General features: G+C 48.2%; 2 protein-coding genes across 10 annotated transcripts in view; one reads left to right on the top strand and one right to left on the bottom strand.

Annotated features, from left to right (window-relative positions):
- Positions 1–5,961, top strand: part of LOC101674547 (protein NPAT) — a 69,813-nt gene extending 63,852 nt beyond the window's left edge. For 5 of the 8 annotated variants that reach the window (XR_001181519.2, XR_006605956.1, XR_001181518.2 and 2 more), the window contains 3 exons: positions 3,452–4,063; positions 4,356–4,821; positions 5,445–5,961. The gene's annotated coding sequence lies outside the window, so the exon portion shown is untranslated. The remainder of the gene's footprint in view (positions 1–3,451; positions 4,064–4,355; positions 4,822–5,444) is intronic. The other 3 variants (XR_006605959.1, XR_006605958.1, XR_001181517.2) reach the window with 3 other exon arrangements.
- On the bottom strand, positions 36–25,076 carry ACAT1 (acetyl-CoA acetyltransferase 1). 2 transcript variants are annotated; one of them, XM_045077532.1, is made up of 12 exons: positions 24,921–25,076; positions 15,680–15,727; positions 13,917–14,034; positions 13,454–13,549; positions 13,136–13,236; positions 6,599–6,742; positions 6,012–6,162; positions 5,126–5,221; positions 3,701–3,814; positions 2,666–2,730; positions 744–901; positions 36–384 (listed from the first exon to the last, which is right to left on the bottom strand). In XM_045077532.1, exons 1-12 carry the CDS (start codon positions 24,990–24,992, stop codon positions 264–266), a joined length of 1,284 nt encoding a protein of 427 aa, XP_044933467.1. In that variant the 5' UTR covers positions 24,993–25,076; the 3' UTR covers positions 36–263. The 2 variants fall into 2 exon arrangements, with proteins under 2 accessions (XP_044933467.1, XP_044933468.1); XM_045077533.1 differs by lacking the exon at positions 15,680–15,727 and having other exon boundaries at positions 24,921–25,075.
- Positions 25,077–25,487: the final 411 nt, after the last annotated feature.

The following is a 25,487-nucleotide window of genomic DNA, read 5'->3' as shown; positions in this document are numbered from 1 at the left end:
CTAACAACTACTTTGAACTAAAGATTACAAAAGACTTAAAGCAGAAGAAAACATTTATTTATAATTTCAAAAGGTTTGAGGATTGATCTTAACATATTGTAAAAATGTTAGAAAAAAATAGAAAATGAAACAGATGGGCGTATATAAGCCGACCCAGGTAGCGAGTCATACTGATTACAGCAGACCTTTCTGGCCACAGAGGGTTGTTTCAGTATATGTGCTGCCGAAGCGAGCACCGGAGGGTTGTTTCAGACATGAGCTTCCTACAGCTTCTGGATCAGCAGGGCAGACGCCCCTCCTCCTCCATTGCAGATACTGGCAAGACCGTACTCTCCTTGCTTCAGGGCATGAACCATATGAACGACAATCCTGGCTCCAGACATCCTAGGAAGAAGAAAGCATTTGTGTTCTTTCATAAATTAAATACCTAATCAAAATAGTTCCCATTCCAAGTTCTCTTGAAAAGCCTGTTACATGTTTTAAGAACTATTACAGCTTTTTTTTAAAGCCCAAGCATAGATTTTAATATTAAGACACTATTAGCTCTCAGGCAACAAATGGGGCAGATCTGTATTCAGTGTTAGATCCTATCAGAAATGGTGTTCACCCTTCGAAGGACAGATGGGAAGGAAACCAGTTCAACCAGGAGTAACAGGATTAGCATGAAGCGGCTAAGATTTAGACAAAACTACAAGGCCATTATGAAGCCATTAGCCTAGACAGACTCGTCTGACTTCACCTACCCGATGGGATGTCCCAGAGAAACTGCTCCTCCGTCGATGTTCACTTTGTGGGGATCGAGGTCCAACATTTTAATGTTTGCCAGCACAACCAAACTGAAGGCTTCATTCACTTCCCACATCGTAATATCCTCTTTCTTCAGGCCTGCATCTTTAAGAACCTAAAAATTTTTTTAACAGTCAAAACTTACTTTCATTGTTTTTTTGGAATTCTACAATCTGGGTTTTTAGTTCCCTGTGATGCAAGAGATATTTAAATACGGAGTTTCTTAGTTTTGAGGAAGAAGAGCCTTTTCATTTAATATCTCACTGCACTGTGAGCAAAGAATTCTGTTTGCATTATTTATTATATGCGGCAATAGAAAGAATTAGATTTTCTTGAACAGTCTATGGATACCTGAAAAAAACATGTGTTCTCTATTTGGGGGTTATAACTTGATAATCTTAAAATCTTTTTTACTACTTTGATCAGTTGTAGATTCTTTATTTGTCAAATGAGAGAGGCCTGTTAGTTTCTGCTCTTAGTACAGTGGTTTTTCTCTGCATCTCCTAGTTTCTCCTGTATAAAAGCTGCTATGCGGTTATATGGGCGCAGACATTCTTAGCTGTCATATCCTCACTGCAAATTATCTCAAGTCTTTAATTCTGAGCAGTTTGTCAGCTATGCAAAAGAGGTTCTAAAATTCTGCTGCTGGCTTTTTTTTTTTTTTTTTAAGATTTTATTTATTTGACAGGTCACAAGTAGGCAGAGAGGGGTTGGGGGGGAGGGGGCTCCCTGCTGAGCAGAGACCCACCCCCCCCTCCAATGCGGGGCTCGATACCAGGACCCTGAGACCATGACCTGAGCCGAAGGCAGAGGCTTGAGCCACCCAAGTACCCCGTTTTCCTTTTATTTAAAAATTGTTGTTGTGAGAATTAATAAAAGTAACTGGGGACTGTTCCCGCCCACCCCCCCTCCCCGCCCTTCCTCTCTCCCTGCAGCAGGCTCTGTTTCAGGCTGTACAGCTCCCACAACATGAGACAAAACCCATGTGGCCCCTTCCCTGGCCCTCAGTCAAGCCGGGGTCAGGATTGGAGCTCGCCTTCAGAATCCAGGCCCATTTCTCCGCCTTGCTGTCCTGCGTGATGCAGTCACTTTCTGAAGCTATTACTCTCTTCCTCTCTGAACCCTGCCGCCCCATCATTTCTGATCCTTTCTTCCCACAGTCCTCACTGACTTCTGCTCTTTCTGGGTGTTGCTGTCAGAGGTCCCCTCCCAGGGTGAGGCCCTCTCCTTCCAAAAGGGGGTATTTGCTGGAATCTGCCAGGCTCCTTCAGCACTGTCTCTTCCTGTGACCCCGTAGCAACCTCCCTTAGCGACAGTGACTGGAGTACATAGGTTTTTTGTTTTTAGTTTTACTCTTAAGACCAGCAACCAGCAGTTTCCTTTTGAAGTGGAGACCTCTCCTAGTACTGCGTTATTTGCTTTGAATTCTAGACCCAGGACCTTCAGTACTCTGCTTTGCCACATCAGCCTCCCACTCTGTGGCCCACGCCAGGTGTGAGTAAGCATCCTACCTAAAAATAATTCCTGACTTTGCGTCGGTTTCACTGAGGTGGGCTGCTCAGACTATTTTCAGAAGTTGGAAGATCTGGGGGCCTTTTGGTGCCTCAGGCAGTTAAGCATCTGACTTCAGCTCAGGTAGTGATTTCGGGCATCCCACTCAATGGGGGAGTCTGAGTCTGCTTCTATCTCAGCCCCTCCCTCCATTCGTGCTCTTTCTCTCTCAAATAAATAAAATTTTTAAAAAAAAATTAGGAAGATTTGAAACCAATCTATCTCTAGGCTTCCGCAGATGAGTAACATTTAAAACCCAACCCCGCAGCTCTGCTCTAAGCAGAAGCCGGCATGATGCAGTAATGACCGCTCCGCACTGGGCTCTCACCTTGGGTACAGCATACGCAGGCGCAACTGGAAAATCAATGGGTTCAACAGCAGCATCAGCAAATGCTTAAAAAAAAAAAAAAAAAATCATTAAAATCTTTTTTACAAGTGATATGTTATGTATCGTGTGCGGAACTGCAAGCTTCCTAACCCCGATCATACATGGAAATGTAGTTGTTCCTGTTTTGAGACTCTCGACTTTATAAAATTAGATCCATCATCTAGGCCTTGGATTTTCCAAAGCAGGGGGCTGGGGGAATTGCCCTCCAGGGACACTGGCATTAGCTAGACAAGATGTAGGTGCTGCAGTGGGTAGAAGGCCCCTTCCTGCAGCATCCAGGGGGGGCAGAGGCGACCGGGCATCCTCCAGCGCGCAGCACAGCCTCCGGAAAAGGAATTACTGGTTGCAGAATGTCGCAAGCACTGAGGTTAGGAAACCGCGCTCCCGGCTGAAAAAAAGGCGGTGCCTGAGTGGCTCAGGGGGTTCATAAGGCATCTGACTTGGTTTTGGCTCAGGTCACCATCCGAAGGTAGTGGGACCGTCTGGGTTCCGTGCTCAGCAGGGAGTCTGCTGGTCCCTGTCCCCCTGCTCCTCCTCCTTTCTCTAACAGATAAAATCTTCTAAAAAAAATAAAGCAACAAAATGGTATTTGTTAAACTTGCTCACAAGGTGGATTTTACAGCTAAAAATGTTTAAGGAGATGAAGGGTGTAACAGCCACATAGTTAAATGCCAAAATGTCTCGACTTCTTATTTCTAAACCCCTACCTTATTCTTTTTCTTCTAGGCGGTTACCTCTCCCCTGCGTGCCAGGACCACGTACCTCCTACCCCCACTCAGCAGACAGGCTAGGAAAGATCTGATGCTTACTCTTCTACAAAATGAATGATAAAGGAGCTTCTAACTCAAAATATGAGGGACTGTCACACGAACCACCCAGAGAGAAGGAGCCGACCTCAATGCCGTGTAACCAACATGGAAACTCTGTTTCAGGAAGCTGGGGGTTAGGAGGAAAGCAGTTCAGAACACGCGCTACCTGCTATTCTGGCCAGCGGCCTGACATCGAGCCTCCGGGCCGCGTCCGCAGTCATGAGCAGGAGGGCAGCCGCGCCGTCGTTGAGCGTGCTCGCGTTGGCCGCGGTGACTGTGCCTGGAAGCAGCAGTGAGCGTGAGGCCACGACCCTTCACACCACGCTCATTTGGTTCAACTGACTGAACTGCAGGCACCACGGGGGCTGCTGGGTGCATGGAAATGACCAGTATGTGTGGAGATGATGCCCGCTTTCAGGAGACCCACACCTGGCTATTTCTGGCTGGTTTTCTACCCCTTTGTTCACAGCTCGCTCAGCAACACCGGCATGCCGGCAGGAGGTACATGCTGGCTTACAAGGCTGCCAAGGTAAGGACCAGCTCGTTGCTCTTTCTTCCCAGAGTCTAACTTTGCTTATTCACATTAGAGCAGATACTGTGTCAAAACCATGTACATCTTGGGGCACCTGGGTGGCTCAGTGGGTTATAGCCTCTGCCTTTGGCTCAGGTCATGATCCCAGGGTCCTGGGATCGAGCCCCACAGCAGGCTCTGCTTCCCTTCCTCTCTCTTTCTGCCTGCCTCTCTGCCTACTTGTGACCTGTCAAATAAATAAACAAAATTTTAAAAATAGTAATTTAAAAAAACAATATCTTCTCTACAGTCACTTGAAGTTAAATGTCAAGAATACTAAAAATAACTGAACTGGATGTTTTAAATTTTACAGACTGTAAATTATATCAGGTAAGCTTTTTATAAAAATTGTGACCAAGCCCCTATAGATTGCAGCTAAAAATATACAAACATACTTTTGCAACATAAATTTTACATGGTGCTTTAAAAAAGACTGAGCCCTCCCTGTAGTTGTCACACGGCATTGAACTTGTATTAACAAGTTCAAATCAGGAAAGGCAGAAAAAGTAACTTTAGAATCTAATCACCAATAGATCTGCCCATTTTAAAAGCAGCATGGACCACACCTCAAGGATTTCAAAAGCATTAACTGAGACACTTGAATCCTGTTTATGATAGATTCCGACAGTTACTTACTGAGGACCTACTACAAGTAAGGCACTAGAAAAAAACCGTGAACAACACTGCTGGCAACTTCATCCTCAAAAATCTTACAGGTACTTAACATATAAACACTTCGTTACAGAATAAACTTTCAAAATGAATTAAATATGAAAAACTGAATTCTATACTCATTCTATAGTCTCTTCCCTATTATTTCTATATTGAAGGTATTAACAAAATTTTTAATATTTCTGGATGAATATCATTTGTTAATTTCATATGAGCCTTGAATTGAAAATGCTAAATAACATCTAAATGTTTTCTAGAATTACTTAACTAAAATCCATAGGCAGTTCCAAGAGCAGAGGTGGTTATATTAACTCCACTTTTTGCTACGGTTCATTTCTTCGTACTAACCATTTTCTTTCTGGAAAACTGTCTTCAGCTTTGGGACTTTGCTAAAGTCAACCCGTTTATATTCTTCATCTTCTTTCACCAGGACATCTGGTTTACCTGCAGTACAAGTCTCATCAGCAGTCAGGACAACGAGTCCCTCAGTAAGACACAGCAAATGTACCCCCCACACCGGGCCTGCACACCTTGCACCACCCCAAGTCAACCCTACTCGAGAATCCACCACCTACCCTCTCTCTGTTAGGGACTTGTAGAGTTTAAGTAGTTTAACATTTTAAATCTTTGATGGCCCCATCCCATTCTCTTGTCTTGCCCTTTTTAGATCACAGATTCCAGCCACCTTCCTGACCCCAGGGCTGGACAAGCTCTAGTAATTCCGCCATCCCGAACCTCATCATTTCTCCATGGAAATGGAACCTAAACCAGTTAATGAGTCTTCATGCTGAGTCCCTGCTGGAGCAGAGGAGGAGACCTCCCTGCTCCGTGACCAACAGCCTTCAGATGGGACCCGGAGATGGAGACAGGACAAAATGATGCAGCTCCCAGAGTTGCTGCCGTGCGGCCTTCAGTCCTGGGAGGTGCCCCCCAAAGCCTGCCTCCTCACCTCAAAGGCTAATAAACTGTCACTGATACTAGAAAATGTCTAATAAATACAAATATATTTCTCAAACTGGGAACATTATTAGTGGTATTTGTAGCTGAGCTGGAAGTGGATATGAAATTGGGTGGACTTACATTGTAACTGGACAGCATTTCCCTCTGTTAACCATAAGCAAAAGTATGTGTCCTCAGGTGAACAAAGATAAAAATGTACTAATCTAAAACAATTTTTTAGCATAGCAAGAATATTTTAGCATAAAAAACCTATGTTGGAACATCATCCCTCTACCTTTTACTGTAATTGTGACAGGGATAACTTCATTTCCAAATTTTCCTGCTTCCCACGCTGCTTTACTCCTGGTGTAGGAGTTAATCGCGTACGTATCCTGTTCCTCCCGTGCAATGTTCATCTTCTTCGCAGTATTCTCAGCACAGTTCCCCTGATAAAAGATGGAATTCTTAAAAAAAAATTCGCTTTGCAGAACTTATTTTATATCTATTAACTTGCATAACATAAAACAGTGGTTAGCTGTTAAACATAGTTTCTTAAAATACACTCTTGCTGTACTAGGTCATTTTTCACTCACGTCTCTTATTGAGATACTTCAGTGAGTCCAGAATTTGTTTCAAAGGTAAATAATTAAATAGCTACAGAATCTATAATCAGAAGTCAGAACACTCCCTATTCCAGTGTGGGCCAGAGGATTCAACACCCAAGTCAAACTGATGTGGGGAGCTAAGAAATGTGTTCCTGAAATGAATAGCTAAAATCAACATTTATGGAGCCCACCCTTCAGTTTCTGAATTTCCATATCTTTAAACACCAAGTAGTCCTGTGTACTAACTGGGATTTCTCCCCCAAAAAACAAGCATTACCATATGGATCTTATTGTAGACATCCGTCAGCCCATCTTTCACAATCAAATCTTCCAGCTTGACACCACCGTATGGCGTGGCTCCTCTGCTCATGACGTAGGGAACGTTGGACATGCTCTCCATCCCGCCTGCCACCATCACATCCTGCTCAGCAGCGAAAACAATGTCAACTCCAACAGCACCTACAGCCATGGATGCCCACCACGCAGCCACCACCAACACACTTCCGTGGGCCTGGCTAGGCTGCTACACAGTGGGCACAGAGGCACCCTCTCTGAGCCAGATGAAAAGAAATGGTCTAAAATGTCAAGATATTTAAGAATCAGGTATCCTAATAAAGCAGCTCTTCTCCATAAGCAGTTTGAGGAAGTGCCCCTTGCATACCCTATAATGGACAGGACAGCCTGGGTACTGGAGAAAGGGCTTCACAAGAATCATAAAGACCATGCAAGAAAGAGCACACAACCAACAAAATCATGGCCAACAAATGTAGTGTGACTCGCCTGTACCTCTCCTCTACAAGATACAGCACGTTCTCACCACTGTAAGTTGCTTACCAGCTGGTGTGCTACATGCATGAGGAGGGACTGGAGAGTTACAGAGTATTAGGATATTGTGCCAAAAGAGTTTCAAGCAGTGGTGTTTAATGATGTAAAAGAGTGAGTTACGGGGCGCCTGGGTGGCTCAGTGGATTAAGCCGCTGCCTTCGGCTCAGATCATGATCTCAGGGTCTTGGGATCGAGTCCCATATAGGGCTCTCTGCTCAGTGGGGAGCCTGCTTCCTCCTCTCTCTCTGCCTGCCTATCTGCCTACTTGTGACCTCTCTCTGTCAAATAAATAAAATCTTTAAAAAAAAAAAAAAAGAGTGAGTTACTATTTAGGAGGAAATGTAGGACTGGTGCTCTGATGGGCCTGGAGCTCTGAGATTTCAGAGAAGTGGAGACCGCAACCCAAGGAAAGGCCTCAGCAGGAGAAATAGGAGCTGTGCCCCAGAAATAAGACACCCAGTTTGTCCAGGGTGTAGATTAGCGGAAGACCTCGTAAAAGAAGCCCTGGAAAGGTAAGTTGGATCGAGCATGTGCCAGCGTTAGCATCTTGCATGTGGCTATTCGAGATTTTGGCATAAACCCTGGATTCTACAGTTAATGAAGGTTTAAGTGACTATGATGAATGTGTCCTGACAGGGCTGGTAGTAAATGTGTGCTTTATTGACAGTCCTGTCCTGTAGGCCAGTGTTTGAGAATTGGCTTCCTTCTACCTCTCTTCCCTTCAACCATCCCCCAATCTGGAGATTTAATACCACCTGAAAAGACAAGGTTTTACTACTCCTGGTTTTGGTAAAGTTGCTTACAACAAAGGTGAAGCTGAAATAAATTTCCTGTACATGAAGCCAGAACTTGGCAAACAGTGGTCCCTGGCTTCCGGCGTAGCAGAAAAGGGCAAGGTAATGCTTAGTAAGCAGCAGTTCGAGGGTTTTCTGAAGGCAACCGGCCTTAGGCCACTTGACTCTGCTCTTTTCAGTTTGTATGAAAAATATGACTCAGTACTTCCCAAGCACCTGCCTTACAAGTGAAGCAATGTTTACACTGCTTGAGCAAATGTCAGGCTGCTTGGGCAAAAGCTGCTGGTCCACACAGGACGCCTGATGAATGCAGGGGTCAAGGAGACAGTGGAAGGATGTGGGGAAAACCTCCAGTACCCACCCACAGGATTCTCGCCTCCTTAATAACCTATTCACAGTCCTGGCTTGTCTTTGGCTGACTGCAGCAGAGTCATTCAGTTGAAAGTAAAGTCAGGAACATGTACCGATGATACTTTATGCAGAAAACCCAAAAGATTCCATCCCAAAGTACTAGAGCTCATACAGCAATTCAGTAATGTGGCAGGCTACAGAAATCAGTTGCTTTTTTATACACTAACAGTGAAACTGTAGAAAGGGAAATTAGTTGATTCCATTTACAATAGCACCAAAAACCATAAGACACCTGGGAATAAACCTAACCAAAGAGGTAAAGGATCTGTATTCGAGGAACTACAGAACACTCATGAAGGAAACTGAAGAACACACAAAAAGATCGAAGAACATTCCATGCTCATGGATCAGAAGAATAAACGTTGGTAAAATGTCTGTGCTGCCCAGAGCACTCTATACTTTCAATGCCATCCCGATCAAAATACTATCAGCATTTTTCAAAGTGCTGGTTTAATCCTAAAATTTGTATGGAACCAGAAAAAGCCCTGACTCTCCAAGGAAATGATGAAAAAGAAAAAAGCCAGGAGCATCATGTTGCCTGATTTCAAGCTTTATTTACTACAAAGCTGTGATCACCAAGACAGCATGGTACTGACACAAAAACAGACACATAGGCCAGTGGAACAGAGTAGAGAGCCCAGATATGGAACCACAACTCTATGGTCAACTCCTCTTTTACAAAGCAGGACAAAATATCCAATGGAAAAAGACAGTCTCTTCAGTAAAAGGTGCTGGGAGAATTGGACAGCCATGTGTAGAAGAATGAAACTGGACCATAAACTCTCAATGGATGAAAGACCTCAATGTGAGATGGGAATCCATCAGAACCCTAGAGGAGAACATAGGCAGTAACCTCTTCAACATCGGCCATAGCAGCTTCTTTCAAGACAGGTCTCCAAAGGCAAAGGAAACAAAAGCGAAAATGAAATTTTGGGACTTCATCAAGATCAAAAGCTTCTGCACAGCAAAGGAAATAGTCAACAAAACAAAGAGACAACCCACGGAATGGGAGAAGATAATTCTGCAAACGACACTATAGATAAAGGACTGATATCCAGGATCTATAAAGAACTCCTCAAACTCAACACTCAAAAAACAGATAATTATGTCAAAAAATGGGAAGACATGAACAGACACTTCTCCAAAGAAAGCACACAAATAGCTAACACACATATGAAAAAACATTCATCATGATTAGCCATCAGGGAGATTAAAATCAAAACCACATTGAGATACCACCTGACACCAGTCAGAATGGCCAAAATCAACAGGACAGTAAACAACGTGTGTTGGAGAGGATGTGGAGAAAGGGGAACCCTCTTAACACCACTGGTGGGAATACAAGTTGGTGCAGCCACTTTGGAAAAGTGTGGAGCTTCCTCCAAAAATTAAAAAGAACTACCCTAAGACCCTGCAATTGCACTACTGGGTATTTACCCCAAAGATACAGATGTAGTGAAAAGAAGGGCCATCTGTACCCCAGTGTTCAGAGCAGCAGTGTCCACAACAGCCAAACTGTGGAAAGAGCCGGGATGTCCTTCAACAGACAAATGGACAAAAAAGATGTGGTCCATATATACAATGGAGTATTACTCAGCCATCAGAAAGGATAAATACCCAACTTTTGCATCAATCTGTATGGGTATTCTAAGACTCCCAGGATCCTTTGCCACACTCAACACTGCCCTGAAAGATGAAAGCTGTTCAAAGAAATAATCCTACTTCTCTCCTGATCGGCTCTTCCCAGACGGCTGTGGTAACTCTCTATGTGACCACATGCCACGCATCGCTGCCTCCACCCCGGCGGCGCGTGGACTCACGCCCAGGTCACTTGGGCTAGAATGAAAGGCGCCTTGGCCCTTCTCCCGGAAGGCCTCTCTCCCCCTTTCTGTCCCCTCACCCACACCTGCTGTGAGGCCTTCACAGACCTCATGCTCGCTCACACACCCCTGCGCATCCTGCCCCACCACCAACATGGGAAATACCCGGATCAGGACACCTGGCCCTTCTGGGACGAGCTGCCCGTCCTTCTGTTCTGTTCCCTGGTTCCTGGGTAGGCGTTTATCAGCACCACGGCCCTGCCCTGGATAGCTGTACTCCCGAGTCCGTCTTCATCAAACACCGCTCCTTTCAGGACCAGAGACCTTGTCACGTCTATCAGCGAGTGCTAATCAACTAACCGGTTAGTACAAACCAACAGAAGAAACTTGTTTACATAATAAGGGCTATTTTAAAACAAACAGTTTAATATAAAACATTAATGGAAGCATTAAAGCCAAGTTATTTCCTCACAGCCTTTAACCAGGAATAAAGACAACCACGAGTTCCAGACCAAAGAAACCTAAATATTTTGCCAGTTTTGAAATGAAGAGATTCTCACTTACTTCTCATTCATGTAAGTTCTACTCAGTTACTCTAAAATACTGAATATTCCCAGGGGGTGATGGCAATAGTGAGGGACAGAAAATAAGGTATCGATTATTCTTAAATACAAAATAAAAAGTGGCCACTTTCCAAAAAAATTTCAAAATATTTTGATAGTTAAAAATATTCATTCTGGGGCGCCTGGGTGGCTCAGTGGGTTAAAGCCGCTGCCTTCGGCTCAGATCATGATCTCAGGGTCCTGGGATCGAGTCCCGCATCGGGCTCTCTGCTCAGCAGGGAGCCTGCTCCCTCCTCTCTCTCTCTCTCTCTGCCTGCCTCTCTGCCTGCTTGTGATCTCTGTCTGTCAAATAAATAAATAAAATCTTTAAAAAAAAAAAAATATTCATTCTGGGAAGCTGGATGGCTCAGTAGGTTAAAGCCTCTGCTTTCAGCTCAGGTCATGATTCCAGGGTCCTGGCTTCGAGCCCCACATTGGGCTCTCTGCTCGGAGGGGAGCCTGCTTCCTCCTCCTCTCTCTCTGCTGCCTCTCTGCCTACTTGTGATCTCTGTCTGTCAAATAAATAAATAAAATCTTTTTTTTTTAATATATTTTTTTAAAAAATTCATTCCTAGTAAGTCAGATAACTGTACACACGCAGAAATACCAGCCGAAAGCGTCTCCAGGTAGCACAAACAGCATTTGCTAGAGAATCACCATAAATCCACTGAGAGAAAACTTTCCCTCTCAAACAGTTCCCAGCATGGAAACGATCTCCTCCGATTTCCACTGGCTGCTGTAGCCAAGGCCTAGTAACACCCCGTGCTGGTGTCACCCTCTGTACAAAGGAGTTCCTCTGCAAACTGTGCAACTGCACCACTTTTACGGAAGCATTTGAAAATATCCTCTGGAAATCTTCTGACTCAAATTCTCCTCTTAGTAATCTTTCCAAGGGACCAGTTTGTACCTGACGAGACTGTTAATGTTCTGTCCACTGGCGACCCCTGAGCAGGCGCTCAGCTCGTGGGGCGGGAGGAGGGGTCACGCTTGTCTGGCTCCAGACGTGCTGTTCTCACCTCTCCACGGAACCCCTCAGAGCGGCTGTTCAAGGACCAAGACCCAGTGACCAAGAGGCACGCGTATAGGCATGTGTGGCGCCATCGTCTAAAATAGTGAGGAAGGGAAGACCACCTCGATGTCTGGTCCACAAGGGCCCAGAAAATACGCTTTCGTTACTCAGGTCAGGAGAACACGAGCACGTGCTCACGGAGAAAGATCCCGCAGGCATTCCGTGGGGTACAGAGTTTAGGCAACTTGCCCAGAGTCTCTCTGCTCCTAGTGGCAGAACACACAAGACAGCGGGAGAGAGAACGAAGACCACGTTTCACAAGCGTCATTTCCGGGCCCGCCTGAGCACGCGCGGTTTACGGAAACGCGTCAGACCCGTCCGCGAGGGGGCGCCCCAGCCCCTCTCCCTCTCTGCCCCGGGACTGGTAACACAGCCGGGGAGGCGTGTCCGGGGCTCCAGCGCGTGCGGGCCGAGGTCCACACACACCTGCTGGGTCACACCCGAGACCCCGAGAGGCCAGTAGGCACCAGATGCGACGAAGACCCCCGCTGTCCTGTCTCAACCATGCAACCTTGCCGGCCAGTCTTAACCTCACCCTCTTCACACGCGAAAGGAAGGGCTCAGACCGCCCCGCTCTCCGTTCCGTGGCCCGAGCCCGGGCTCCTCCCGCCGCAGCACGCGCGGACCTCAGGTGAAGAACGAGCGGCCAGCGGCGCCAGCGAGGAGCGCGGTGTGACAAGTGAGCAGGGACGTGGCAACTACTGATCGGGCCTCGGTTCTGGGCTCTGCCAGTGACTGGATCCCCAGGGTGAGCACCTTCTTCTCCTCCACGATGCAAACCCTTATTACTCCAGCAAATAAAATCTTTCCTGTTGAGTCCCCAGAATCTCAGAAAAAGACCAAGTAAAGGGTCACCTGAAAACCCAAACCTCTTCACTGAAAGCTCATTTCGGACTCCAGACCCTCGAGGGACCACCTGCGCGCCCCTTCGGATAGAACAGGCAGATCCAGACCCTCACGAGCCTCAGAGGAGGAGGAATCCCACTTCTTTTTTTTTTTTTTAAAGATTTATTTATTTGTCAGAGAGAGAGCGAGCGAGAGCGAGCACAGGCAGACACAGTGGAAGGCAGAGTCAGAGGGAGAAGCAGGCTCCCTGCGGAGCAAGGAGCCCGATGCGGGACTCCATCCCAGGACGCTGGGATCATGACCTGAGCCGAAGGCAGCTGCTCAACCAACTGAGCCACCCAGGCGTCCCGGAATCCCACTTCTAAAGCACAAACGTGCTGCGATTTCCAGCATCTCTGAACACCGCCTGTTATTTGGTTATAAAATGGGAACGAAGGCTCTTCTTACCTGGTGTCCACACATGAGATTCTGCGAGGCCATCATGATGGCTTTCATGCCCGAGGCACACACTTTGTTCACAGTGGTGCAAGGAGTGGAAATCGGTAAGCCTAAAACCAACACAAACAAGTCCTTGTGAAAAGCGGGGATACCCTTCCCACACAGCTGCAGAACTTAAATTAATACAACAGAGCACGCGAACCTCTAACTCGCCACAGCATCCCTCCTGCCAGTTTTAACCAGATTATATGATGCATTTAACATTGACCCAGCCTCCACTCTCCCGAACAGCTGACGACGCATCAAAGCAGACACGGCTCCCAGTACCTGCGCCCAGGGCCGCTTGCCTTGTTGGCGCTTGTCCTTCACCCCCTTGCAGAACGTTTCCCATGTACACCTCCTTCACTTCTTCTTTTGGAATCCCTGATTTTACAAAAACAAAACGCATTTCCATATTTTAGTCAATTTAATTAATGGTTACCTAATCAGTTTCAAGATAGTCTACAGCAAGACGGTTTCTTCCTCTTCTCGGCTGACATTCATCCTACATGTAGTACAAGGATTTCCTTACAGGGGAATTTAGAAAGGAGGGCATGGAGTACTTCTAAGTGTTATGTATACAGTAAGTACAAAATAAGTGTTTGCCCCATTGAAGCACCGCCTCCCTCTACACAAAAAGCAAAGCAAGTGGGGCGGCTGGCCAGCTCCGTCAGGAGAGCATGTTTGAGGCCCCTTGGGCAGCAGAGCTCACTTGAAAAAAACCACACAGAAGAGCACAGTGGTGACTGACCTGCCTTCTCGATGGCTCCCTGAATTGCAATGGAACCAAGCCTGGTGGCCGGCAGGGAGGCAAGGCTGCCCAGAAAGGATCCAATAGGAGTTCTGGCAGCACTCACTATGACCACTTCCTGGTAAGACAGGAGATGGTAAAAATGATGACATTTAAATATTTTATCCAAACCATCTTTCATGAAATGAATACAACTCAATACACAGGAGACCCCCAACCTTACCCACAGGGAATCCGTTCTAAAATGCCCAGGGGATGCCTGGACCTGCAGACAGAACTGAGGCCTGGACAGTGTCCGCTCCGGCCTGCACAGCCACCATCCCATGAGGCCCCGTGAGAAGGGAGCCAGAGCAGCCCCGCAAACGCGGATACGGCACCAGGAACCAGATACAGGGCATAACAGCTACGTGACTGTGTCCCTCAGTGTCTCTGTGGACTGTACGCACCCTTGTGACAACACAAGAGGATAAAATGCCTCCGTACCAAGATGACAGAAGTGAGTGACATGGGCACTGGGCCACTAACTTTCTGAGGAAATCAGGAGACTCATCTCCTTCCAGACCAAGGCGGACCACAGCCAAGTGGAACCATGGATAAGGGTGACCATTTTATTATTTAGGACACAGACTTTGTTTTTTCCCCAGACTTTAACGGAGACAGAACATAAGCAGGGAGAAGAACAGAAGGAGAGGGAGAAGCAGGTTTCCTGCTGAGCAGGGAGCCTGATGTGGGGCTCAATCCCAGGCCCTGAGATCATGACCTGAGCTGAAGGCAGACACTTGCAACTGAGCCACCCAGGCACCCCTAGACATGCTTTTTTATGAATGACTATTTACTCAGTAAAGATTGAAATAATCTAAATATCTGAATAGCAGTAAGACTAATCAGTTCACTGAGGATGCTTTATGATTAAAGATCTAACAGAAAACCTGAGACAAACCAAGTCTAAAATAAGCACAGATCCTTCCCAGTTGTCCACAGAAGGCTGGAAACCAGAAGAATACATTTCACAGCTACTCTTCAGTGAAAATTTTAGAAACGATCGCTTTACCCGTGTTTACTGCAAAATCAAGAACCCTAACGAACGGCTTCCTCCTGAAGGCTGTTCTGGGCTCGGAATCCAGACCTACGAGCGATGTGGGGCTTAACGGGGACTCAGCAGAGTCATAACTTCCTAAATGATTAATACGAACAGTAATATGAAATTGAAGAAAAAGTAGATAAAAGTTCTCTTAAACACTGTCAAACTCTATTTTAACAATTCCCTCCTTACACTTGCCTTCCACACTCTCCAACCGAGCTCGGGGACAGTCGGAGACTGCTGAGATCTGGATAGAAGGCTATCGCTACATCACCTGAGGAACCTGTCAGACACAGGGCCCCTTGGAAAGTATCACTGTGATCAGACGGTGGTCCTCCCGGTCTAATCCCCAGCCTGGTTCAGTTCCTTTCTTCTAGGATCTTCCAGGTGTCCCTCAAAATACAAGGGTCCCCAAGCGTAAGAAGGAACCCCGCACGGTTTCAGAGAGAAGGTGGTTCTGTGGGAGATAATGGGGAAGCAGTGGCTGCAGAGCTGGGCCCTAGACCCATCTCTTGGCCAGGATCTGGGCATCTAGCACAGGATTTCAGTAATTAGCTATTCCTAGCCCCCACAGCAGCCCAAGACCCCATATATATGCAAATATAAGAATATGCATTCTTTACTGACTATATTTCCCTTTAAATTCTTGAAATTTTAAAGCACAATTTAAGTTTATACTTACATTCAAAGTGGGTTTTGAAACGTAACTTCGCTCCATGTATCTTATTTCCTGTAATATAAATATTTGTAAAATTATAATGTAAAAAACTTAAATCTACATCACCACTTCTCAGTGGTGGGGTTCTGATGAGTTCTTTCTGCTTCCTTATATTTTTTATTTCCACATTCTACACAGCATGTATCATTTATAATCAGAAAAAATTTACTTCTTTATACTATTTTGATTTGCTGTTCATTGCAACTGTTTTAACTTTTTTTTTTTTTTAAGATGTTTTGTTGTTGTTTCTTTATTTGACAGACAGAGATCACAGGTAGGCAGAGAGGCAGGCAGAGAGAGGGGATAAGAAGGCTCCCTGCTGAGCAGAGAGCCCGATGTGGGGCTTCATCCCAGGACCCTGAGACCATGACCTAAGCCGAAGGCAGAGGTTTTAACCCACTGAGCCACCCAGGTGCCCTGCAATTGTTTTAACTTCTGATACCTTTGTAAACTTTAAATCTATAAGCCTTTAAGTATAAGCTTTAGTTTTAAGTTAAATCTTCTAAATGTTTTTTCTAAACTAATTTCAGTACCACACAAAAATGTCATTTTTCAAAAAAAATATTTTATTTAACTTAAACTTGCTATTATTTCCTTCAACCACTTCTAACAAATGGATGATTTATCTGAAGCAAACACACCTCATACAAATATGGTCTATCTTGCCAAATAAGTTCTTTCTTTTTTTTTAAGATTTTATTTATTTGACAGACAGAGATCACAAGCAGGCAGAGAGGCAGGCAGGGTTGGAGGGGAAGCAGGCTCTCCACAAAGCAGAGAGCCTGATGTGGGGCTCGATCCCAGAACCCTGGGATCATGACCTGAGCCGAAGGCAGAGGCTTAACCCACTGAGCCACCCAGGCGCCCCCAAATAAGTTATTTCTTAAGAAAGAAATGAGTAAGTATCTTCTCCCTACATGTCTATTCTTACCACACCACTTTTAGTAACAAATGCCAACAAGAACAAGCAGAGAAAATCCAAGTCACGGTTCAGAGACCCGACTGATCTAAAACTGGACAGTCTGCAGGGCAAAGAACAAAGGATAAATTTTTTTACCCTCTGGAGTCAGAAAGCATAATAAATATTCAAAAATGACACTTATATTTAGACCCTAATCTTGTTGATAGCTGTAAATGGCCAATCATATCTCAGAGCCTACAAATATCTAAAAGCTAGCCTGACTTAAAGCAAACAACCAATTACAGCTTTCAGTTCGCAACAGAGCACAAAACAAAGGAGATGTGACCAAGAGTGGCTCTAAGCAGAGAGAACCACTAAAACCACAAGGCATCCTCTCAACACTGATGCATAACGCGTTCAGATGAGAACAGATACATCAGCATCTTCGAGACAGAGGGTGTTACTGGGTCATAGAAGAGAATTTAAGAAAATCCTTTTTCCAATGTTAAGATGACAGAGTAACTCACTTTTATGTACAAAGTTCATATAAACAAGTTTGCCATAAGAAATAACCTAATTTAATCCTGATTTTTATTCAAAACCATAATCATTACAAAATTCAATGCAGCCCCTCCTTTTTTTTTTTTTTTAAGATTTTATTTATTTATTTGACAGGTTACAAGGAGACAGAGAGGCAGGCAGAGAGAGGGGGTAAGCAGGCTCCCTGCTAAGCAGAGAGCCCGATGTGGGGCTCGATCCCAGGACCTTGAGAACACGACCTGCCTGAGGTGAAGGCAGAGGCTTAACCCACCGAGCCACCCAGGCGCCCAGTGCAGCCCCTCTTGCAAGGAGATGGCTTTTCAGTCTTCATGAGCGAGAGGACAGACTCGCCTCCCACCCAGCTCCTCACTTGAGATCACGGACATCACAGGAGGCATCACTGGGAATCTGGAATCCACAAAACAGGGCCCTACACTCCAGCAGTGTTACAATCTTATGAAAGGAGAAATGTTAAAATCACCCGTACACAGTCCACTGTCCAAAGACAGCTCGGTGAAAAACCGGAGAGAGGCTGATGAACGAGCCACCCCGGCTTCCATGGAGAAGGTTCCTGGGCGTTGTGCAGGGTCTCCAAATACGCGGTGCCATTGAGATGCTTCGGAAAGGGGTCCCGGTTTGTGTACAATCATCGCTCCCATCATCCAATGTAAACACAACATGTCACCGACGTGCTGTCATTTTCCAAATGACCTGTCTGTGCAGACCTTGAAATAAAATGTATCTGCTATCTCCGCCTGTGTCTTGGGAAGCTGGGTCCTAAGTCAGGTGCATACTTTCCCCGCCTGGAGGCACCAGCGGAAACGGCTGTCAAGAGCAGCCCACAGCTGCGCCCGCCCACCAGGCAGGAGGGCACCCTTCACGGGTCAGTGAATCTGGGGTGCTGCCGAAGGATTCCAGCCTGTCACCTGGGATCCAACTTTGAATTAAAGGTTCCCACTTGTACTCCCCAGTATTTGGAAAGTACACTTTTGGTGGAAATCGAATGTATCATCCTTTGTGGGCCGTATCCAAGCAGCGGATTTTTTTACAAGTCCCCACTGGTGGCATACATGCCAGTCCCTGCCTCTCCGACCATGCGGCTTCCTCAAAGGGGAGCGAAGGGACACCCAGGCCTACGAGTCCCCTGCCCCTGTGCCCCCGCCCCCCCACGCCGGGGGAAGACCTTGACGGGGGCCTGGGTCGGCGGGATGACCGTGGGCTCGGGATCAGCCCGTCACAGGAGCCGCAGCCAGCCGGCACCACTGCCAACCACGGCCGCGACCGCAGAGAACAGCCAGGAGCAAGCAGAGAAGCAACAGGATAGACCAAAATACTCAGGGAAAGAAGGTAGAGGAGCCGGGCACACGACAAGGGACAAAAGAAGATTCCTCGGTGGGTGACCTCCCTGTCCAGGCTCCCGCAAGGGTGGCACCTACCGTGCGGCCTCGGGTGCCCCACGCAGCTGCTGGGCCCGGGGGCCGGCTGCCCTGAGCAAGTCCACGAGGGGATGAGTTTCCTTGCCACCAAGGCCACTTTTCCTGGCACAGCAGCCACCTGCAGCCGAAGCTGCCCTGGCCTGTCCGGCCGGCCCTGCCACCACCAGCTGCCCTTCCACGGGGCCACATCTTCATGTCTCCCCCTACTCCGTTCACCCCTGTACTCCCGGATCATTCCAGAAGCACACACAGACTCTGCTTCCTCTCACCCGAACCCACGTTTCTCCCCAAGCTGTCCCCTCACTCCCCGGCCCCCAGGGACACGGGTTCCCCACCCAGTGACACGGGGCTCACCTCCCCATGGCTGACCCCCACCCGAGCCGATGCTGGGTGTCTGCACTCGCTGGGCCAGAGGTTCCCTCCACCCCTGTCCACTCTCTCCCCCCTCTACTTCCCGGGCTCCTGAACCGGCATCTCCGCCCTCAGCACCTGCCCACGGCCATGTCCAGCCTTCACCTCTCCACTGACCTCCCAACTCACTCAGTCCCAGGGCCCAGGGACGCCTTCCATGAACTGTCCCACTCACCACACCCTATTCCCCCAGGAAACCGGTTTCTTCCCAGTGCATCCCCCCTCAGAGCATCGCACTACCATTTGCCCGGTGCCTGAACCCCAGTCCTAGCACTCGCCCTTCGTCCTGCCCTCAGACCCATGTACTCCATCACGGATACTGCCAACTCTGGGTCCAAAACACAGCGCTCTTCCTCCCCCGGCTTTGTCTCCACCACCACCCACGAGTCCCGGCGCCTCTCTCGCTGGAGTCCACGGGCACCTGACTCACCTCCCATCACCCCGGACTTCTGCCCACGGTCCAGTTGGTTTTAAACACATCAACTAGATCTCATCGCTGCCCTGTTTCATCCTTCTACGGCTTTCCATCGCTCCCGGAATGACATCAGGGACACAGCCCCTCCATTCTTCCAAGGCTCACTTCACTCTTGCCCTGTGCCAGCTGCCCAGCCTATGCTTTGTCCTCAACCTGCCCCACCACCCAGAGCCGACACTAACAGCCCATCCCCTGCTCCCCATGCGAGCCGATATCCACTCTCGATGTCCCAGCGCTGAGGACACCTTCCCACAAGTGCTCCTTCCCGACCACCCAATGGAAATCGGCCTCCCCTGCTGACAGTGTGTCATCGGTAATAGGCATAGGACGATCACAACCAGCAGAAAAAGTGTCCTCTGCGGCCCAGGGCCACTCGGCCACACCCCCGGCCCTGGAAACCTTACCCGCCTGAGCCAGGCAGGGGCAGGCCTGGCGGCCTCCGCTTCCATGCACCCAGGGCATGCTCAAGTTTTCCAGAACACACAATTCTGTTGCCCCTCGATGACCTGTCTCCACACTACACTGTGAGTTCTGAGAACAGATGTTATTTACTCTCTCCTCGCGACTGCAGTAGACACCAAATAAATATCTGAGCAAAATCCGAAGCTTACAGCAAGTGTGAGCAACAACACTGCAGGCAGGAAGTCCATTCCGAAGCCTGTGAAACAGCTACTGAGCAAGGAGGTGAGGGCCGATGCTACCTGCTACGTGGAGGGGTCACAAGAGGGGTCCTAGGGAGGCCCCTGGGGCAGAGACGGGAGTCATCCAGAGAAGCCCTGGGGAGACCTAGGAAAGGAGCACCTGCCACAGGGAAGGTGGAGAACCAAGGCCTTGAACTATGAACACACTTGGCACAGGAGAGCGAGAGGACGTGGAGCAGGACCACGGGGCCAGGTCTGAGCCCGCAGGCGGTGGCGAAGGATCTGGAATACGTCATGTACAACCAGCTACTCGCATTTACAGGTAAGGAAACGAAGGCAGAGTCAGGTCCAGCGACTTGTCCGGAGTCACACAGCCAGTAAGGCGGAGAGCCGGTACTTCAAATCTAAGAGGACTATTTATAGATATGTGTGTATGTATCTATATTGAGATATGTACATTTATGTGTGTAACAGACACAATGTACATTATACATAAGAGTTTATTAAAAAATAATAATAAAATTTAGGAAGCTGAGGCCAGTACTTTCCAAAGTACTGCACTATCTTTCAGGAACTAATGATTTGCTTATGATATATTTTCCTGATCAAGTATGTCAATAGGAACACTAACGTTTCTTTATTCCACTGCAGAAACAGGTAGAGCCACAGAAGACAGGCAAATTAACAGAGAACATCTACAAGTCAAAATACCTGTAAAAATGAGCCAAGTGAGTTAGAAATTGAGCCATAATCAATGAAAATATTTTCAGAAAACTGATTAAATCATTTTTGGACCTTTTCAACTTCTAAGTATACAGAGCTCAGCAGTTAGTATCTACAATATCTTGTGTTTACACCTATTATTGTCTGTGTAAGGAAAGCAAAATTCCCTTACATAAAACAGTAATACCTCAAATCTGTTTTTTTTTTTATTTTCCTTTTTTTTTTTTTTTTCTTTAGAAAAGAGAGAGCACAGGGGATGGAGGCAAGTGTCAGAGAGAGAACCCCAAGCAGGCTCCACACCCAGCAAGAAGCCAACATGGGGCTCCATCCCACAACCCATGAGATCATGACCTGAGTGAAAACCAAGAGTCAGACGCTTAACTGACTGAGCCACCCAGACCCCCCCCATCAAATCTGTATTTCGTAAGTTCTTTATAAAGCTCTCCAAGTATTAAAAGAGTTATGCTAATTTCAATCAACAATTCTCATTTAGGTATTGCATTTATATAATTCCCTTCTTTAAATCCTACCTAACCCTTTTGTTATATTAAATTTTTATACCACTAAGTGCTCTGTTATGGGTTGAATTGTGCCTCCCAACCCTGCCAAAAAAGAAGAGAAGTCCTAATGCCCAGTACGTTAGGATGTAACTTTATTTATAAATGTTGGTCTCTACAGAAGTAATCAAGTCAAGATGAGGTCATCAGGGTGGCCCTAATCCAGTATAACTGATGGCCTCATAAAAAGAGAAAATTTGGGGGCACGTGGATGGCTCAGTGGGTTAAAGCCTCTGCCTTCGGCTCAGATCATGATCTCAGGGTCCTGGGATCGAGTCTTGCATCTGCTCAGCAGGGAGCTTGCTTCCCCCACCCCTCTGCCTCTCTGCCTACTTATGACTTCTGTCAAATAAATATATCTTTTTTTTAATAGAGTTTTTTTTTTTAAGATTTTATTTGACAGACAGAGATCATAAGTAGGCAGAGAGGCAGGCAGAAAGAAAGAAGGGGAAGCAGACTCCCCGCCGAGCAGAGAGCCTGATGCAGGGCTCAATCTCAGGACCCTGAGACCATGACCCAAGCCACAGGCAGAGGCTTAAACCCACTGAGCCACCCAGGTGCCCCAATAAATAAAATCTTTAAAAAAAAAAAAAGAGAGAGAGAAAATGTTAAACATAGAGAAATACAAGCACAGAAGATGAAGAGAAGATGGGGGAAGATGGCTGTGTGCAGACGGAGGGTAGGAATGACAGATCTGTAAGCCAAGGGCATCCGAAGATTGCCAGCAAACTACCAGAAACAAGGACGAGGCAAGGGGGGGATTTCCCTACAGGATTCAGAGGGAGTGGGGTCCTGCCAACACCGTAATTTCAGATTTCCTGGCCTCCAGAACGCTTTCTCTTGTAAGCTGCCCAACCAGTGGGATTCTGTCACAGCAGGCCAAGGACATATCGCACCCTCCTTGTTGAAAAGCTCACCTCCCCCAGCTTTCAGACGACACTACATTCCCCTGCTTTTCTTCCATAACACTATCCTCTCTTCACTCACCTTGGCAGGCTCTGCTTGCCCGGTCTGTCCTGAACATCATGTCTCCCAAAGGCCCTATGCTGAGCCCTCCCCACTTCTCCCTCTACACCTGCTCTCGGGGAGCCTCTCAATGACCACGGACGCCACTGTCATCTGCAGCTGGTGACTCCCAAATCTCCATTTCCTCCAGTTCTCTTAGTTGTCAAACCGGCAACCTCAAACTCCATCCAAAACACAATTCATCACTTTCTTTCTCCTGCCACATCTGTTCCTCTGAAAACCACTACTATCCACCTAAATGGCAGGCCAAATTATAATTGGCTCCCAAATTATACCGAACATCTTCTAACTAAGCTCCTCTTAGCCAGTCAGTCATTCAGGTCAACAGATTCCACCTCCAGGCCACCTCTGCAGTCCACCCCTTGCCTGTTTACTACCACCTCAGGTATCAGCGCCCGCCACCACACTCTGTTCTTTTGCCCTGTGTGAGAGGAAAGGCTAGTGAAATAAGTCAAGCAGAGAGAGTCAATTACCATGTGGTTTCACTTACTTGTGGAGCATAAGGAGTAACATGGAGGACACTGGGAGAAAGAAAGGAAAAGTGAATTGGGGGAAATCAGAGGGGGAGACGAACCATGAGACTGCCGAGAATAAATATACAGGTGACAGAAAAGCTGAAAACAAGAGGCAGGCAGTAGAGATTAGCACCAGGAAGGCATTAGGACACATAGGGCCCCCTGACAGACCCTGTGATGTGTGCACCCACAAGTGTCAGCCCCACAGCTACACAGAGGAGCAGAGGGAAAGGAACTGGGAGTAAACAGGCTGAGGACTGGCACAGTGCAAGAAATTTTTTTAAAGTCTGAATATTAAAACAAACAATAACCTGGGGTCAAAACAGCAAAACAGAGAAGTTTGAAAGAGTATCAAATGCAGTAAAGATCAAGAGGATGAAAAAAGAAATACACATGCACCCAAAAAAAGCACTGGCATTCTTCAAATGAGGGGCACAGAACTCTACCACCAGAGGCTTAAAAAGAAAGGGGATATACTTTAAAAAAAGAAAAAAGAAAAAAAAATCGTTACAGCTGGAAAGGTGACAAGCTCCTATATAGGCAGACCATACGGCAGACTTTGTCTCTGAAGGAAAAGGTGAGAGCCAGTATGATGGGTGAAGGTCAAGTTCCATTCAACAAACTGACACTAAATATGGCAAATCCTGTTACAACAGGTTTCCAGTAAACCACCACTTATTTCAAATTAGGACCGATACTGATTCCTAGAATTCAATGAAATGAGCACCATAAATCATTTTCTGTAAAACCTATAGCTCTTCCCATCAGCAACATGTGTCTGGATCCAAGTTCTTAATTAAACTGTAAATTAAGAGGGTTCTGCAATCGTCTTTGGCTTTTTGAGAGGACCTAGTTCATCTAATTCACCTGGTCAACACTGGTTGAAACTCAGATTAACCTACTTATACTTTCCTGACTTCCCAAACCATTGCAGGAACTAACAAGAACTGATGCAGGTCCATGTCCCAGTTCCGCTCTGCGCTACCTTAGACGGGGAAGGAAAGAAAGAACGCCTCTTTGTGGAAACCCTCTCCTCCTGACTTTCCCCCAGGATTACTGTGACTCCTCCACGTCCTCCTGGCCACTCCCTGCAAGGTCCACATTTCGGCTCTCACAGACCTGTCCGCGGCTGCTACCTCCCACCTCCTCCGGCCAGCACGCGGCTCAAGTTGCTTCACGCGGATACCATGCCCCCCCGCCAAGACCCCGCACCGCAATCCTGTGTAACCTCGGGCTGCGACACAACCCGAAACACCGACGGTCTCCACCGACTTGCGTCAAATTCTCGTACCACGCGGGTGGCTTTCGAAGCGTCCGACCTGAAGCCACCTGGCAAAGGCACCTTCGCCGGCCACGCCCTCAGTCCTCCACGACTCCCAGGTTTCGCAAATCTAAGACGCAGGCGCCCTGGTTCTGAGCCTCTCGGGAGGACCGGCTCCCTTTCAGGGCCGTGACCCCGCGCTCCCTAAACACCGCGAGCGGGAGCGGAGCACGCCGCCGGACGCCCTCCGGGCGCAGCACCGAGCACACCCCGCTCCTCGTGCGGGGAGCAGCCCCGACTCTCCCCCGCGAGGGTCAGGCCGCATCCGAGCGGGGCATCTTCCCCCCTCCGGCCTCACGCCCGCAGGCCCGCCGATGCCCTAGAGCACGAGCACTAGCACGACGTGAACGAAATCCCGGAGAAGGCGGACGGCGCGGACTGCCGGCCAGGCAGGACCCGGACTGGGCCCTTCTGGCTGCCGAGGTCCGTGCCCCGTGCCACCGACGGGCAAGCGAGCAGCGAGCGGGCGGAGGCCCCGAGAACGCCCGGCACGCACAGGTGCCAGGGAGCGGCGCGCGTGCGCGTGTGCGCGTGCGCGGCTCCGGTGGGCTTCCCCGCGCGGGCCCGCGGCCTACGCCCCGGACTCCCAGCACCGCGAGCGGGAGCCCTCCCAGCCAGGGGTGCCGGCGCGCCGCGACCCGGGCCCGAGCCCCCTTCACCTGCAGCAGCCTCTGGAGCAGGCGACCGCGCCCCCGGGCGCTACAGCGCAGAAGGGCCGCCAGCACAGCCATGGCCGCCGGGCGTCTAGACACACTCAGCAGCCGCAGACGCCGACACCCGCAGCCAAATCCCGGCGCCGCGGCCCCGCCCGCCCTGCTCCCGCCCCGCCCTCCCCAATAGCGGCCACGGACGGCGGCGGCGTGCGTGGCTATTGGCCGGCAGGAGGGGGCGGGGCGGGGCAGGGCCTCGGCGGACCGATTTGGCCTGAGCCGCCGCACAGTCAGGCCAGCACGTGACAGGCCGCCGGTCCCTCTTCCCCACTTCTGACCTTGCCGGGTCGGTGGGGCAGGGTCACCCGGGCGTTTAACGCTCTCGGAGCCGTCTTCTCCCACTCAGACCCACCCGGCTTATTCACATGTTATTGTGCAATCCAGTTCGCTTTTTGCTTGTTTTTAAAGATTTTGAGAGAGAGAGAGTACGCGCACACACACACACACACACACACACACACGAGGGGGGAGGGGCGAGGCACACGGAGAAGCAGGCTCTCTGCTGAGCAGGGAGCC

The sequence above is a fragment of the Mustela putorius genome, unplaced genomic scaffold (genome assembly GCF_011764305.1).
Source record: "Mustela putorius furo isolate JIRA1106 unplaced genomic scaffold, ASM1176430v1.1 tig00000198_pilon_pilon_pilon, whole genome shotgun sequence".
Taxonomy (NCBI): domain Eukaryota; kingdom Metazoa; phylum Chordata; class Mammalia; order Carnivora; family Mustelidae; genus Mustela; species Mustela putorius.
The sequence above is the reverse complement of the archived record's forward strand: the minus strand, read 5'-3'. Positions and strand labels throughout refer to the sequence as shown.

Bases quoted from the DNA above. Each gene is read 5' to 3' on its own strand.
- ACAT1 (XM_045077532.1), bottom strand. From the start codon at position 24,992: ATGGCTGTGCTGGCGGCCCTTCTGCGCTGTAGCGCCCGGGGGCGCGGT. The intron at 15,728-24,920 runs GTGAAGGGGGCT...TTTATATTACAG, and splicing joins TGCTCCAGAGGCTGCTGCAG to GAAATAAGATACATGGAGCG. The intron at 14,035-15,679 runs GTAAGTATAAAC...CTGTCTTACCAG, and splicing joins TTTCAAAACCCACTTTGAAT to GAAGTGGTCATAGTGAGTGC.